Below are 17977 nucleotides of genomic sequence, written 5' to 3'. Positions count from 1 at the left end.
TGTTGTTAAGGTTTAAGGACTTTAGAAATATTAGTTTAACTACTAGTGTTTCTCAAATCTTGGCTAAGGTGCTTTCTAAATGATTGGCTACTATTCTGGATGACATTATCTCTATTAGTTAGAGTGTTTTTATAGGTAATAGACAAATCCTAGATGCTGCCCTGGTAGCTGATGAGGTGGTGGAGAATGCTATTCGAAGAGAGAAGAGAAGGATTGCGTTGATATTGAACTTTGAAAAAGCTTATGATAGGGTGAGTTGGAGTTTCTTGGATAAGGTTATGCCTAGAAAAAGCTTTGGTCTGAGGTGGAGGAAATGGATTAGGGGTGCCTATCTTTTACAGCCTTTTAGTCTTGGTTAACAGTGAGGCTAAGTCTTGGTTTCGTGTGCCTAAGGGCCTAAGATAGGGAGATCCTCTCCCTCCTTTTCTTTTTTCTTTTACCATTGTGGTGGATGGTTTGAGTAGAATGATTGAAAGAGGTGTAGATAGAGAATTGGGGGAGGGGATTAAGGTAGGCAACGAGGACTGCACCATTTTAGATCTTCAGTTTGCAGATGTCACTGTTCTCTTCCTATCAAATAATGAGGGTTGTTTCTCTAACAAGTTGACTATCTTATAGATATTTGAGAAATCGTTTGCACTAAAAACTAATTTTTCTAAGAGTGATTTGGTGGGTTTAGATATAAATGTGAATCTTTTTGTTAAACTTGCGAGTTGTGCCATTTTGACTTAGGGAGCGAATTCATTTTGGGAAGACTATTAGGTGGGGGGATAAGCCTTTGTCTAATAAATTCCCCTATCTCTTTTGTTTATCTTATCTCCATGATACTCCTATTTCCGCTTTACTTTTTCTGCAAGGAGAAAGGCATTCATGGAATTTCCATCTCAGAAGAAATCTCAATGAGAGAGATTAATGAGTAGGTCCTTTTATTTGACTCGTGTCCCTATTGCAGATAAATTTGCTTTGTATCTGTTGAATAATTGGGTAAAATGGAAGACCTAACCTCAATGACAGGTATCTCCTTCCATCTATAATATATGTCAAGTACAATGCCAATGACTATAATACCCTTACAAATTCATATTTACTAACATAACTCTAACACAATAACAATGCTAAATTAATAAATGACCATTAACACTCCCCCTCATGTCAGACGTCGGAACATATATATCATATGCTCCTAGCCTATTACAAATTTCACACAAGCACCTTCCAAGGATTTAGTGAACAAATCAAGAAGATGAAACTTAAGACTCCACATGAGTGGTTCTAACAAGCTTCTATACAAGTTTCTCCAGAATAAAGTGGCAATCAACTTCAATGTACTTTGTCTGCTCATGGAAAACCAGCTTGGAAGCAATATGAATAGTAGTTTGATTATCACACATCAACTCCATAGGCTGAAAATGTGGAAAACCGAATTCTTTCAACATGTTCTTTAACCAAACAAGTTCACCTATAGTGTGCACCTTAGCCCTATGCTCTAACTCAGCACTTGACTTGGCCACCGTAGTTTGTTTATTCCTTTTCCAAGACACCAAATTACCACCAATAACGATACAATACCCTGTTGTGGATCTTTGGTCGGAAGGCAACCCAACCCAATCTACATCAGTATATCCCTGAGTATGAGTGTGCCTCGATCCTAATATAGGAGACCCTCTCCTTAGTGCACCTTTGAGATATCTCAAAATGCAAACTACTACATCCCAGTGACTTGTTTTCAGGGAATCGAGAAATAGACTCACCAACACTTGTTGTGAAGGATATAACTAGTCGAGTGACTATAAGATAATTCAACTTTCCAACTAGTCTCTACTACTGTCCTGAGTTAGGCAACAAATCACCCATATCTAGCACTAACTTACTATTGGGATCCATGGGTGTATCAACAAGTTTGGATCCCAACAGCCCAATCTCATCTAAAAGATCAAGAACATAATTCCTCTGTGACAAGAAACTTCAATGGTCCCAAGTCCTTGGTCTGAAACTTAATCTGTAGGAAAAGCTTTAGATCCTCGATGCCTTAATCATCGTCACCAATGATCACAACGTCATCCACATACACAATAATAAAAATTCTACTAGATAAACACAAAGTGACCTATTGCACATTGTCGAGGACCAAACTCAAGTATTATAGCACTAAATCGGCCAAACTCTGGGAGACTCTTTTAATCTATACAATAATTTCTCAAGTCAAAACATTAAAGTTGACTCCCCATGAGCAACAAACCCAAGTGGTTGCTCTATATAGACCTCCTCATTTAGATCACCATGTAAAAAAGTATTCTTCACATCTTACTAATGTAGAGGCCACTGACAAGTAGTGACTAATGAGATGAAGAAACATACTGAGGCAAGTTTATTGATCGGAGAGAATGTGTATGAATAATCAAAACTATACGCCTGAGTATATCCCTTAGCAACAAGGCAAGCCTTCAAACAAGCCATAGAACCACCAAGATTGATTTTCACATTGTACACCCAACAACAACCAACCACAAACTTATCGAGAGGAAGAGGTACCAAATCCCAAGCACCATTATCATGTAGCGCATGCATCTCTTCAACCATTGCAGTCCTCTACCTAGAATGGGATAGGACTTCAGAAATAGATATTGGAAGAACAATAGAAGATAGAGTAGTAATGAAACAATAATTTGAGGGTGACAAGAAATCATAACAAACAACATAAGAGATTGGATATTGGGCACAAGTGTGTTTATCTTTCTGAACAGTTATAGGAGGACCAACATCATTCGAAATAAGATCATCTAATGAAGGAACTAAAGGTGCAGTAGTAGAAGCTAGAGTAGGCTCTCCTCCCTTGAGTCACCATGTGTATACCTACAAATTGGGATGATCCAAGAGACGAGAAGGACTTAAACTAGATGAAATGTAGGAGAATTGTCCACATATAAATAGGTCGGGATCTAAAAGGTAAGGCAAAGAAAGAGACTCATCAAGGTCATCAGAACTAAAAGAATCGGAGTAGAATGGTCTAGACTCAAAAAAAGTGACATCAATAGGGACAAAGAATTGTTGTAAAGGAATATAACATCGATATCTCTTTTGAGTGTAGGAATAGCCCAAAAAATTACATTTGATAGCACGAGGATCCAACTTACTGTTCCTAGAGTTAATTGAATGGACAAAGGACATAACCGAATATACGAGGAGGAAGGGAGAACAAAGGATCCTTAGGGAAGATAATTGAATATGAGATTTTACCACCAAGGACTGACGATGGCATTTTATTGATGAGGGAGCAAGCCGTGAGCACAGCATCCCTCCAAAATACTTTGAGGACATTCATTTGATACAATTGGATATGAGTGACCTCAAGAATATATCAATTTTTCCACTCTGCAACTCCATTTTCTTGCAAAGTGTCGGCACAAGAGGACTAATGGATCATACTAGAATTAGTCATATGGATAGCGAATTGGGTACTGAAGTATTTCTTAGCATTATCACTACGAAGTATCCTCACTAGCATATCAAATTCAGTCTTCATTCACAAAAAATATTAAACAACTTATAACAATCTTCCAGTAAATACAACCAAGTCATTCCGGAGTAGTCAACGACAAATGTAACAAAGCACAAAAATCCCAACTTTGACAACACGACTAGGACCCCAAATATCGAAATGCACTAGCATGAAAAAACCAACCCCATTTCTCGACTTAGGAAGCAAAGGGAACACAATGATGTTCTCCCAATTGACGAGACACACTCAATATTAGACACAAAATTCAATGTAGGAACTAGATGCTTGTCCACAAATGGATGACCAAGGCAACAATGGATTTGAAGTGGTGTAGCGACAGCTATATAGGCAATGAGAGGAGAAAGCAACTCAAAGTAGTAAAGCCTCATGTCCTGTGCCAATTGTCTTCCTCATCTTCAAATCCAAAACAACCACAAAATCAAAAAAGGAGGTGACAAAACAATTTAGTGACTTTGTAAGCTTACTAACATAAGGTTGAAAGGGGATTTAGGAATGTATAAAACGGAAGAAAGAGAGATGGAAAGAGTACGATTTACTATTCCTATCCCCTGAACCACAATAGTGGACCCATAAGCACGAGTAACTTTAGGTAGATTTTTACAATACTGGAGGGTAGAAAAAAGTTGGTTGCACCTGTAATATGGTCAGTGGCAGCAAAATAGATAACCCAAGGACTAGTAGTAAAGATACTAGATGACAAACAAACAATAGGATTACCTTTCTAGGAGAAAGATGCAATGTGATAAGATGCTTGTTGAGATGATTGATGTTGTAGAAACCTTGTATACTCCTCTGATATAGTTACAATACATGATTCACTCAAACAAGTGACTAACAAGGGAACCATACGTTTGGTCTTTGCAAACTCCATCCCAACACTCACAAGCTTCGACCAATGATAATGAGATTAATTGCCAGAATGATCAGAACAACCACTAACAAGGTGACCCAGTATGAACGAGTGGCTTTACGCACCAGCACGTGGGGTCGGCCCTGACAACCTACAATCAATGGGTGAGGACGCATGGGGCACTGTCTAGAGATGGGATTTCAGTAGGGGCAGATTGGCAGTGTCTATAGGTGACTATGGTGTTGTTTTTGCATAATCTATGGTAGATTTTGTGTTCCTGAACTGGCAGTATTCCCCAGGAAATTTGCAGCGACTAGTCCAACTTACGACAGCTACTAGTTGTTTTCAAGGGCTATAATGTTGTTGGAAATTCTTCTATGATGGTAGGCATGCAGCGGATTTAGGGTTTTAGGCTTCGGTTTTTATGGTGGTTGTAACTGTGGGAAAACGTGTTTAATGACTTGTATTCTATACGTGCATGGTAAGCTATTTTAGGAAACTTTGTAACAATATTCCTAGAATTAAGCTGATTTTTTTAGTTTCCTATTCTGTTAGAATATCCCATAAATCATGAGATTTGATATAAACAAATTAATTTTCCTTTTCTACAGCTAGGGTTGATGTATATGGCTAATGTTTTGTGTATTATTCGAAGATATGAATAAAATTCTTCTACGAAGTGTTTCTCAGTTTGTGTGGGTATTACAGCCTAAAGCTCTTTTCTAGAATTAAAAACCTCTTCACACAGGCCTTCATTGCCGAGAACATACTGCTACTTCTTTGAACCCTATTTTACCTTGTTTTTTAGTTCAAAAACAGAGTACTTTTGCACTTTTCCTGTTCAGCCTTCATTGCTGAAATTTCTTAGAGCAATTTTCGTTCTTATTTCTACCTTTGCCAGCCTTCATTGTTGGTGTTTTCTATTTTGAGTGATCGGCCTTAATCGGCAAGAGATCATTGTTTGTGAAGAATGTCGGAGGTTGCAGAGATGACCACTACAAGCACAATCGGAGGAGATTGTTCGATCCCAAGAACCCAAGGAATTGCAAAATATCGAGGCAGCACATAGGCTGAATGGAAAAAACTACCTCAAATGGTCTCAACTTGTCCGTGCCGTGCTGAAGGGAAAGGGAAAGATCAGCCATCTCATGGGTACAGAGCCGAAACCAGGAGATCCTCGTTTTGAAGCATGGGATGAAGAAGATTCCATGATTATGGCGTGGCTGTGGAATTCTATGATTCCTGATATTAACGACACATGTATGTTCTTGGCTAGTGCCAAAGATATTTGGGATGCGATTCAACAAGCATACTCAAAAGCTATAGATGCGGCCCAAGTATATGATGTGAAGGTGAAGACGATTGCAGCAAAACAAGGGAGTAAATCTATTACTGAATATGCCAACCAATTGAAATCTTTGTGGCAAGAACTTGATCATTATAGAGTGATAAAAACCAAGTGTCTTGAAGATGCCGCTGTTCTAAAGGATTTTATCGATCAAGATAGAGTCTTATGATTTTCTTGTTGGACTTAATCCAGAATTTGATCAAGTGAGGATTCAAATTCTCGGCAAGCAGGTAGTTCCGTGTTTTAATGAGGTGGTGGCACTGATTCGAGGTGAGGAAAGCAAAAGAGTTATGATGCTTGAACCACAAAATACAAACAGCTCGGCTATGGTGGCTATTGGTGGCAATAATTCAGTCACAAATGTGGAACGAGCACCAGTTTTTGAAAATAGGAGACCTAGTCAGCCAAAGGCCCATAACCGTCATTACAAGGACAACTTGTGGTGCACTTATTGTAAGAAGGCACGCCATACTCGTGAACAGTGTTGGAAACTTCATGGAAAACCTCCAAGCCGAGAGTGGGGACAGAAAGGAGAGCAACCAAGGAACAATGGTCAGGCTTATGTTGTTGCGGTACAGCAAAATGAAGCAGCACCACAAGAGTTAGGCGGTCTCAACCAAGAAGAGGTTGAGAGGGTGAGATCTCTTATTGGCAATCTTGACAAACCTTCAGGTACTTGCTCATTGGCATTTTCAAGTGAGTTTCCTACCTTTATTGGATTAAATGTCTCAGGTGAAACTACTAGGTCATGGACTAAGGAGCTACCGACCATATGACCCACTCACTGAATGGTTTTTTCACATATTTGCCATGCCCAAGCAGTAGGAAAATAGCCACAGCCGATGATTCCTTAACCACTATAGCTGGGGTAGGAGATGTCAAAATAGGCCCATCACTGATTTTAAAAAATGTTCTCCATGTTCCTAGATTATCCACAAACCTTGTCTCTATTCAAAAATTCACTCAAGATTTACGTTGCAATGTGGTTTTTCATCAAAGTTATTATCTATTTCAAGACGAGGATTCGGCGAGGATAATTGGACATGCTAGAGAACGGGATGGACTCTACTACCTCAAAACACCGAGTCAGTCAAGCGTTGCCAAGGGCAAATTTTCTCACTCTTTTTTCTAAGCATTTTTTGTCCAATAAAGAGAAAGTTTGGCTTCACCATAGCCAACTTGGACATTTGTCATTTAGAGTCATTAAAAATCTGTTTCCTTCTTTATTTAAAGGTTTAAATGTTGAGAATTTTCATTGTGAAGTGTGTGAACTTGCTAAACACAAACGTGTATCTTTTCTTGTCAGTAATAAAAGAAGTTCTATTCCTTTTTGTCTCATTCATAGTGATAATTGGGGTCCTTCTAATATTCATAATTTTTTTGGGGCATGATGGTTTGTGTCATTCATTGATGATTGCACTCGTGTTATTCGACTTTTCTTGCTCAAACATAAATCCGATGTCAGTACTATTCTCCCAAATTTTTGTTCTATGGTTAAAAATCAATTTGGGGTCAATATCAAAAGTTTTAGATCAAATAACACTAGGGTTTATTTCAATCAAGTCCTAACTCCATACTTTCAGAAGGAAGGGATAGTACAAGAGTCATCTTGTGTCAATACCCCACAGCAAAACGGTGTAGCAGAAAGGAAAAATGGTCACCTTCTTAAGTCAACCTGAGCTTTCATGTTCCAGAAAAATGTGCCTAAATTCTTTTGGGGGGAAGGAGTTCTTACAGCTGCTCATCTTATAAATCGTTTGACTTCCAGAGTCTTGGGATTCAAAAGTCCAAAGGAAATGCTCTCAACATTCCATCCTTACCTACACACTACAGATAAACTTGTACCTAGGATATTCAGGTGCGAGTCATTTGTTCATATTCATAGTCAAAGTAGGGGAAAGCTAGACCCAAGGGCGTTAAAATGTGTCTGTGGGCTATTCTTTGACTCAAAAGGGGCATAAATGTTATCATCCTCCATCTAAGAAGTTCTATGTCTTAGCGGATGTTACTTTCAATGAACAAAAGTCCTATTTCACCACTCCTTATCTTCCGGAGGAGAGTTCAACAATAGAAGATAAGGATAGGGAGGATAGGGGTGTTTTACTTGATTTGCTATCACTTCCTGTATCTAAACAAGTTTCTTGTTCCCCTATGCCAAATCCTATGTCTGAGTCTGTGTCTAAGCCTATGCCAAATCCTGTGCCAAATCATATGTCCAAACTCGTGGCCCGAAATTCCCTAGAAAAAAAACTGATTCTGCTCTTGAGAATGTGAAATATGGAAAAGTGTTTTCAAGGAGGAAGGTGGCTGTCGCTGAATCTGTGCAAGTCCGAGACTCCAACTCGGATCTTGAGAATGCGATAACAATTTCTAACCCTTCATTGCAAGCTGAAACCGAACCTTGGGTTAATGACCAAGATCTTCCCATTGCTGTTAGAAAGGGAACTAGAGTGCACAAAACAACCTTTATATCCTATCTCACATTTCTTGTCCTTCAAAAAATTTTCAACATCCCAAAGATCCTTCCTTGTTAGCTTAAACACCATTGTCATCCCTACCACCTTATCTGAGGCTTTATCCAATCAGAAATGGAAACAAGCTATGAATGTGGAGATGGAGGCGATGGAAAAAAACAAAACCTAGGAGTTGGTGAAATTGCCGGCAGGAAAGAAACCCATGGGGTGTAAATGGGTTTACACTGAAGTATAGAGCAGATGGATCAATAGAGAGATACAAGGTAAGGTTAGTGGCCAAGGGTTATACTCAAACCTACGGAATTGACTACCTAGAGAATTTTTCTCCAATTGCGAAGATGAACATTGTCAGAATCTTGTTGTCTCTAGCAGCTAATTATGGTTGGGACTTGCAGCAGTTTGAAGTCAAGAATGCATTTTTGCATGGACAGCTAGAGGAAGAAATTTATATGGAAGTCCCTCCAGGTTATGGGAATAATTTGGCTGCTCATACTGTGTGCAAGCTGAAGAAAGCCTTATACAGTCTTAAACAATCACCACGGGCATGGTTTGGAAGGTTTGCAAGAGTTATTATAGCCATGGGATATAGACAAAGCCAAGGGGATCATACATTGTTCATTAAACACTCACCTTCAGGGGGAGTCACAGTCCTCTTGGTATATGTCGATGGTATGATAGTGACAGGGGATGATGATAAGGAACAACAGTTTTTGAGTCATTGTTTGGCTAAGGAGTTTGAGATCAAGGTATTAGGGAGGCTAAAATATTTTCTTGGGATCGATGTGGCTCACTCTAGACCGGGCATTTTTATATCTCAGTAGAAGTATGTTGCGGATCACCTCAAAGAAGCCGGCAAGACGGCGTGCAAACCAGCAAGTACTCCAAAAGATCCTAACCTTAGACTTGGAAAGGCAAAGGAGGATGCAGCAGTAGATAGAGAAATGTACCAATGCCTGATAGGAAGACTCATTTATCTATCTCACACACGACCGGATATAGCTTATGCAGTGAGTGTGATTGGTCAATTTATGCATAGCCCGAAGGAAGTCCATCTACAGACAGCTCACCGAGTGTTACAATACGTCAAAGGGACACCAGGAAAAAGTGACTATTTAAAAGGAACGGAAGCTTAGTTCTTGAGGCATACACGGATGCCGATTATTGAGGATATTATGCGTCTTGGGACGACACAATTTACCACAAACTACATTGCCATTGATAGCCTACGAAAAAAATAAATAAAATTAAAAATTAAAAAATCAGCTTTAAATATCTACTCATATTTGATGAATGGACTGGAGTATTCTCTTAGTTGAACAAAATTGGGTAGACAAACTAAAAACATAGTTCTTCACCATAAATTTTGGGATAGAGTGGCAAAAGTTTGTAACATTTATGGGCCTATATATCAAGTATTGCCCATAGTCGATAGTGAAGTGTGGCCAACATTAGGAGTTGTGTTTGAAGCAATAAAAGTGATGAAAGAGGTCATTGAAGTAGGCGCAAAAAGTGCAAGATGGATCCTCAAAGTAATCAATGACCAATGAGAGAGAACCCTTGAACATCCTCTTCATGCAAGAAGCACTAAATTTAAAATATTTATAAATTTCAAGAAATTCATAACCAACCATTTTCTTTACCATCATCTATTTTCATAATTAGGGCTATGAGGCCAGCCCCTCTAAAGCAATACTTTGGGTTTCTAAAGCCATATTGGAGTGCTCTTTGATAGTAATGACATTACTAAAGGACCAAAAAGGGTCTTCTCCTTTCTATTTCTTTTCAACCTTTCTTTCTTTCAGAAGGCACACGCACATGTAGTTGCATTATTTATTCCATGAACAGGAACCAATAGGAGTGTGGGTCAGCTAACCATCAATAAGATGGTTAGTCAATCACCTTCTCTATGCACAGATGTACTTCCAAACTCGATATCTAATTTTTTAGGTTTTTCCTTGTTTCCCCTTTTCTTTAAAAAATAAGGTAGCCACTCCGTATTTTGTGTCTTTGTTTTACCCCTTTTTTAGTTTTCTTGCTTGGGTATTACCATGCTATTTCCCTTTGTTGGCACCCTAGACAAAATGTGGTGTCTACGTTTCTCTATTCTATTCACAAATTTCTTATCCTCCATTTAATGTAAATATTCTTTTCACTAATAGATTCATTTTGTTATAAAAAAAAAAGTAAATAAATAAATAGTTTGTTACTCAATATAGTGAGTGTCGATTCCTCATTTGGTTCAACACACAGGAAGTTACATGCCCTTAATTTGACATGTCCTCTATTACTACAAAGGATGCCCCAAGGTCCCATTCTTCTTTGTTGTCATTCTTACTCTAGATGGACGTAGCGGCATTCCCTTCTCTATTAATAGTCTCAAGCGAGGTGTCCTCTTGCCATATTTATAACATTGGTTGTTTTGTTGCTTATACATTTTATCTTCATTTTCTTCTCTATCACTATTTTGTTAAGATCCCTCCTATCTCACCAATCTTCTTGAAGCCTTAAAGAAAGCCTTTTCCTCATCCTTCACTAAGACTCCGCACATTTTTTTTGCCCAAAGCCCTTAGGTTGGCTAATACATTTTAACTTTTGTGAAATATTGAGTTACCATCATATTTGCTATAAGACTAATAGAAGTTCATTTTATAATAATTGGACCTTTGCGCCATTGGTTCTAGCGAATAGAGTTGCAAAAGAATCCCACGCAACCCAAGTCTTTGCATCCTTGATATGTTGCACTAAATCATATTTCACTCCTATGACCAATATATACAATGCTTTGCCAGCCCTCACTTTCCATTTCTTCAACTCTTCAACTTTAGTTGGTTAGTATGACTACCACCAACAAGTCTTGTCCAAGCAAGTAAAACTACATGCAAATGATTCAATTATTATAATTACTATTGTCAAGCTTCTCAATGCTACTAGGTGAGGTCGCCATATCCACTATCATTACTTGGTGATGCCCAACACTTAACTAGGTAAAACTGATCCAAGTTACATGACTTTGTAGTCCAAACTAGTTTCTACCCCTGCATAATCTCTTCGTACTACAATCTCTTCAATGGTCTCCAACCATTGGCTCTTATATCACTTCTTGAGAAATATAATTAGCAAGGAAATAGAAAATTTGATGCCCAGCACCTTCCACTTTGACTTGCACCAAAGCACGTAAACCTTCGATAGTATGCCCTCAAACACACCCAAGGAAAACTCACACACTCTTGGATTGGTGCTCAACACTCACAACCACTCTCACCTCTCATCACTAATGCACACACTCGCATTTGCTTTCCTACACACAAACCCCGTAATGGAGCTTTATGCTCCTTTTATACTTTCTGACAAACTCTTCCAGAAGTCTCCCACAGCAAGGCAGCCACATGTGTCTTGATTTTCCCACAAAGAGAGCAAGAGAGAGAGTTTTCTAGAGAGAGAAATTTCTAAAAAGGGAGTCAATGCTCTCTCAACAATAATGGCATGTCATAAGAATCCTTACAACATTATACCAGACCATATCAAGTGAAATGGACGCGAATCAAGACACCTATGAGATATTGTCTCATCATGGTATTAGTGCTTATACCATTAACTTAATGGGACCAATTTTTAAAACCATGATTGGGAAGCATTGGGTTTGTCTGCATTATGCCTTTTTTTATTTTAGTGATCCTAGGAAGAAGGAGAGGAAAGCTCTTCAAATATGTGCTATTTTGACTGTTCCTTTGTGTATTTGGATGGAATTTAATATTAGTATTTTCAAAATTTATGTTACTCATGCTTCCATAGTTTGTTGTAGAGTAGTTTTCCTTGCATTTTTTTTGGTACTCCACATATGGTATCATCATAGAGGTCTCTCTAACAAATTTGCGAAGGGATTGGAGAACCATGCTTCATTAGTTTTGTGATGCTGTCGAATTCTGGCTAAGAGGATACCTTATCCTCCTCTTTGTAGATTTCTACCTTCTGTTTTTTAAAAAATTCTGTGTTTATCCTTAAAAAAAAAAGTTCCCATAAATACTATGAAGAAAAGTTTCAAGATATTTCTGAAATCATTGAATTACTTAAAAAGGCATTTGCAACCTTCTAAGGTTCTAGAGTTGCCTCTTGGATCAGCTTTTCTATTTTCAAACTTGTCTCATCAGGTAATGGAACCTTAAAGCCTAATTTAAGGTATCTCAACACAAATGAAATTACACAAAGACACAAGATCCATTCTAAACTCCTGCCACGAGGAGGAGGTTGTTATTGTTATTGTTATTGTTATTACAGCAAAAGAAAATCTATTACAAAAGAGAATGCACAATCATAATGAGGATACTAAATCCTCACCAAAAAAAGAAAAAGAAAAATAAAACTAAAACTCAAAAAAAGAAAAGGAAAAAATAAAAGAAAAGAAATAAACTGCTAATATCTACCCAGAAATTCCCTCTTCAATCCCTTTCATTCATAGTTCACTGAACACTTCAAATTAGCTGGTTTCCTTTGACCCTTCTTTACCTTTAATTTTCCCCCATCAAGCCTAAATTCATTTCCCCCTTGATCAGACAATTTAAGGCCCAATTCATCCAACAAACACTGAGTTTCAATAATTATGCTCCTGGCCTGGACGTTCCCAACAATAACAAGGGATGCTTCCCAATTAAATCTCCACATTTTATGGACCAGGTTTGGTGCCCTTCAGACTGCTCTGGCATTTGGAAAAAGATTAAGATATTGAAAATTCATAAAAGTGTAAAAGTATTTCTACGGAGAGTCATTTCAGAGGTCCTGCCCTCAAGAACCAATTTGCCTTCGAGGACAGATGTATAAGAAATCTGCTGTCCCCTTGGCACTGTATCTTCAGAAACTTCAACACCACTCCTCTTGAGTGTCAATTAGCTAAGATGATTTGGTTTGTCAGGTGGATCTTTAAGAATGGAAAATTTTGAATTCATTATCCACTAAACATGGTTGGAGTGCTCTTTGAATTCCTCCCTTATCTTTGATTCCTCTCGTCCACCAGGAAGAAAATTCCCTCTTTCACAGCAACTCTTCTCAATAAGGTTTGGCAACCCAGGAACATGGAAGTCCTTGAAGGCCAAGGGATTGACAATCAGAGGGTATTGACAGATGTTTTCAGTTAACAGAAAGCCATTTCTGAGTTGAATTCAGTAGAAGCTAATAATTGCTATCTAGCCACAGAGAATGAACAAGCCTCTTTCTCAGTTTCTAGGTGGATGCATCTAATACAGATGTGGGGCCGCAAGGTCAGAAAAGTATTAGCTGCATCTTTGCTGAGGGACTCTTGGGCAACGTCCTTGGTGTTTGGGTATTTCCTACTGGACCTTTGGTTGGATAGGCTTGGGCTGCAAAACTGGCCATTCAAAATATCTCAAAGTCGGGTATTAACAGAGCAATTATTGAGGAGGATGCAAAGGAAGTTATCCCAGACAAAACTGGCCATTCAAAATATCTTAATGTTGGGTATTAACAGAGCAATTAGTGAGGAGGATGCAGGAAGTTATCCCAGACAAACAGATATTCTTTAGAAGCAACTTTGGCCATTTCTTCCATTATGGAAGATATTCAGCATATCTTCTTTCCATTCAGTTGACATATATTTCTTCGCTTGAAGCTCAAATAAAGCATATCACATGTTGGCCACATGGGTAGCCCATTAAATAGTTCAGAACCAGCAGCCATTCGTCCTGCTTACATCCCTCCACTGGTGGTTGCAGGTCTCCCGCTGCGGCATTTGATAGTGAGGGGAGAGTTTCTTCTTAATTTTGTGTGGTTGCTTTCATTTTGATGTGTTTCTTCTGCTGCTGTGTACGTGTCTGTTTTTTTTCTTGATCTTTGGCCAAGACAAAAAGAATTTGACAAACTAGAGAAAACAAAGACATTTTACTTGTATATGTAAAATCCCTAAAGATCAATGGTATAAAAAATGATAAATCACTTGAAGAAGCAAAATGGTAGTGCAGACCAACCTGACTAAAATTAACAATCTGCAAGCCTAATTGAAGAAAGAAAATGAATGCACCCAAATAATTAACATAAAAATTTACAAACTTGAAGCAATTAGAGTAGAGAATACCAAGTGCAAAAAAATTCTGGTTTAAAAAATGAAAAGGTAATGATATGGAAGTGCTCAAATACTAGCACATGATTCCAGATATATGGAATGGGTGTATGAAAAAAAAAAAAACTCCCCATTCTTGAGCAGGGAAAGCAACTACAAGTCTACAACAAAGGTTGCTTGCAGCAGAGACCAACACGTTCTCTACTTCTCTATCCATGAACGGTATCAGAATATTTATAAACTAGCTCCAATGAAAAACGTACACAGCTCAGAAGCAAAAATTAAATGCAAATGGACAAGCAATTTAATTGAAGAACATAAATGGCAGCACAGAGCCAGGTCAATATAGATCAAATAAACAAGGCATGCGATAATAACCAACACTAGAATCTGAGTAAAAGCACAAATTTCAAAATTAACGAACTGCGTAAGCAATCAAATAATAGAACCTACAGTTTCGATCAACCTGACTAGCATTAAAAATTTGTATCCCTAATTCAACTTAGGAATTCTGGGAAACCCCGCAGAAATCAGATTTTCACAAATCAGATGAGCAATTATAAAAGGGAATCTTCAGTGCAGAACAACCAAGAGTGCACCAACAAGGCGAATGAGAAACACTGATTCACACTAACGAGCTGAGTAAACAATAAGACGAGGAGAATTTTCTGGGAAGAAGAACCTGAAACACGTCAAAAAGGCGGATGATGTTGGGGTGGTTGACAGTGGATAGGAAATTGATCTCACAGTCCAAACAGTCCTTGAGGCTAGGATTGAGTTTAGAGAGGTAGACCTGCTTTAAGGCCACCTCTTCGCCTCTCGTTCTGTGCACAGCCTTCCAGACCGTTGAGAGAGGCCCATGGCCGAGCTTTGTCGTCAGAATGAAATCTCCGACGACGACGACGACGCCGGAGAGATTGCCCGTAACAAAATCATCCATCGTTTCGAATTCATCACAATTCCTCGAGATTTTGCCGAAAATATTGTTTTTTTTTTTTTTCATTCAAACAAGCCATGTGGAAACTTTTTTTCCTAAAATTTTATATTTATTTTGAAAAAATAATTAGAAGTTAAACCGTACGTAAATTTATTTATAGATAGCTATAGCTTTTTTTGCATTAAAGTGCAATCAATTTTTTATAAAGTAATTAAATAATGGGATAGCTTCAAAATTAGAAGTCAATTTAAATTAAGTTTTTCAAACTAAGCTAATATGTAAACTAAATTTTTTAAAATTCATAGTGAATAAAATCTCTCAAATAACCATTGTAAGCTACAGGACAACGTTATGTTAGGGACCACAACTTACGAAAAATTAATTTAGTAAGATAACTAACTTATGAAAAGTTTTTGCTCCCTTCTTTTTCGTCCTGTTTGTAAAACTAGACTCTTTCCCCCCACCACCTCTGTCTCCCCCGCCCTCTCGTCCTCCTCCTCCTCCTCCCCCCAAAACTTACTCAAACCTTAGGAGCTAGAGAGTGTTTTGCTATTTAGGAAAAAAACAATCTAATATAAATCCAAGTAAAAGTTGAGTTGAGGACCTTGAGGTACTCCCAAACACATCTCTTATTTCAAAATTTGAAATTATTTTGTGGAAATTCATTACTTGAAACTTGTGCAAATAAATGAACACGCAATTTAATTAGAGAATATAAATGGCGGTACGGGAGATCAATATAAAATAAAATAAACAAGGCAAGCAATAGTAATCAACACTAGTATCTCAACAAAAAAAGCACAAAATTCAAAATTTATTAAACCCATTTGGCCACTTTAAAATGGATTTGCACATCGACACAATAAACTTTTTCACTTTCCAGTAACACACAATATGAAGGTTACTCGTGACCTCATTTATGTGCACTTGGCAAAATATGAGTTAACTCGACAATTGAACTTTTTAGCATTATTAATCTCATTTTGGAACTTTAGAGTACAATCACACATCAACAAGATTTTCTTTATGGTGTATATCGATTGTATTATGAATTTAGTGTTTTTTAAAATAATTTGAAATTGAGTTATGATCCATTGTATCTCTTGTAAATTCATATATGCAAGAATCGATTTTATTTTGAAAATAAAGTAATTTTATAGATGGCATGCTATATATACAAAATTATCATAAGCATTACAAATTGGACTACAATAAACATTATACAATCTAAAACTAGAACTTACAGAAGTTGAAGAGGAGAAACAAATGGGTGACACGTCCTCCTTTGTCTGGCAGCAATGTATGATGCATGTACATAAAGATGAGACACATGTGAAGGCATGTGCCAAATTGTATGGGAGAGAGTTTGCATGGGTAAGCACTTGGCAGGAAGCATGGGAAGTTTTGTAGTTGTGTGGACAAGTGGGAGGTGAAGGGATAAAGTAGAAGGATAAAATACTTACATGGTAAGTTCAAGGATATAATGGAAGCAATCATAGTGTGGGGGGTGAGACATAACATAAGGCAATATAAAATATGGATAGGTGAAAATGTTATGAAATATTATAAAATATGGAAAGAAGAAAAAGTGAGTGATGGAGTATCATAGAATGTAGAAAGAAGAAACAAAGAAAACATAGAGAAATTTTTTATTAAAAGTCGAACAAGATTAGTTTGTATGTGTTGGATGGATATAAAAGGAATATAGTATGGGTTTTTTAATATATGGAAGGGAAGCATGGAGAATTTACACGTGGGCAAGGAACAAACACATGGCGAGGTGGTGAACCAAACAAAGGATATGTGCTTTCATTTGGTAATACCATTTAAATGCTTTGGAGGAAGTTATCCAGAGTATTGTCATTGATGGAAGCAATAGCATCATCTTCAAAGTCACTGTCCAATTGAAAAAGAGTAGTCTAGAGCAGCTTCTTGTATTACGCGTTTGATGATGTTGCAACTGAAATTGATTGAATTTTTATTTTTGAAGATGTGAAATATATAGTGAATCTCTTGGAATCTAGAGTTTGTGGAAATTTTTTAAATCATTCCTTGATTTCTCGAACGTACCATTTGTTGACGCTTGATAATTTTTCCCATTGCTTAACTTTGAATGGTTAAGCCAAAGAAAGGGGAAATTGGTATATTTGCACTTGAATGTAGTCCCAATAGATGACGTGAGGGACTTTGACTCCTTGAAATATTGGTATAAAATTGGTTACCGACCTTATTTGATACCTTTGATAGAATAAATTATATCCATCTTTGACACTGGTTGGAAAGATTAGTTTGGTGGGTTCAAGATAGAGCCACCACTTACAAAACTCATGTGAATCCATGAGATCGGAATCCCTTGAACCCACAAATAAATTGAAAACTTACCCAAGAACGTTTATTATCAAGTCAAGATGATCTAAACCCGTTGAAATCTTATTTCAAGAACCTAAATTTGGTGAGAACGCAACAAAAGTTTGGTCATTGATAAGTTCTTATTTCATTCAAGAACAAGTAGAGAAAACTGAAAATTCTCTATGAAGATAACTTTATTTACGTTCAACTTGTGGAGAATGCTGCTACAAGTCTGTTTTTAAATCCTTCCATTCAAATTCAACTTCAAATTCAAATAATGTAACAACACCCTAAACTACAAACCTATAACTAAGAAAAGAATCTCAACTAATAAATTAAATAGGTCCAAACGCCTACAATCATAGAAACATAAAATAGGCTCACATGCTTATACTTATTGAAATAAAGAGTCTACGCTAAATCACTAGGCTA

The 17977-nt window shown here is 37.4% G+C and overlaps 1 protein-coding gene across 8 annotated transcripts in view; it reads right to left on the bottom strand.

The window, feature by feature from the left end:
- The window catches only part of LOC131159561 (serine/threonine-protein kinase ATG1t), a 33562-nt gene extending 18209 nt beyond the window's left edge, over positions 1–15353 (bottom strand). For 2 of the 8 annotated variants that reach the window (XR_009137817.1, XM_058114598.1), the window contains exon 1: positions 14942–15290. Coding sequence is in view for 5 of the 8 variants with exons in the window: in XM_058114598.1 (XP_057970581.1) it covers positions 14942–15262 (321 nt within the window). In the remaining 3 variants the exon portion in view is untranslated. Of the gene's footprint in view, positions 1–14941 lie in introns of all 8 variants that reach the window. The other 6 variants (XR_009137826.1, XR_009137827.1, XM_058114622.1 and 3 more) reach the window with 6 other exon arrangements.
- Between the last annotated feature and the right edge of the window lie 2624 nt (positions 15354–17977).

This window comes from Malania oleifera, chromosome 1, assembly GCF_029873635.1.
Source record: "Malania oleifera isolate guangnan ecotype guangnan chromosome 1, ASM2987363v1, whole genome shotgun sequence".
Lineage (NCBI taxonomy): Eukaryota > Viridiplantae > Streptophyta > Magnoliopsida > Santalales > Ximeniaceae > Malania > Malania oleifera.
This window is presented reverse-complemented; position numbering and strand designations above follow the sequence as displayed.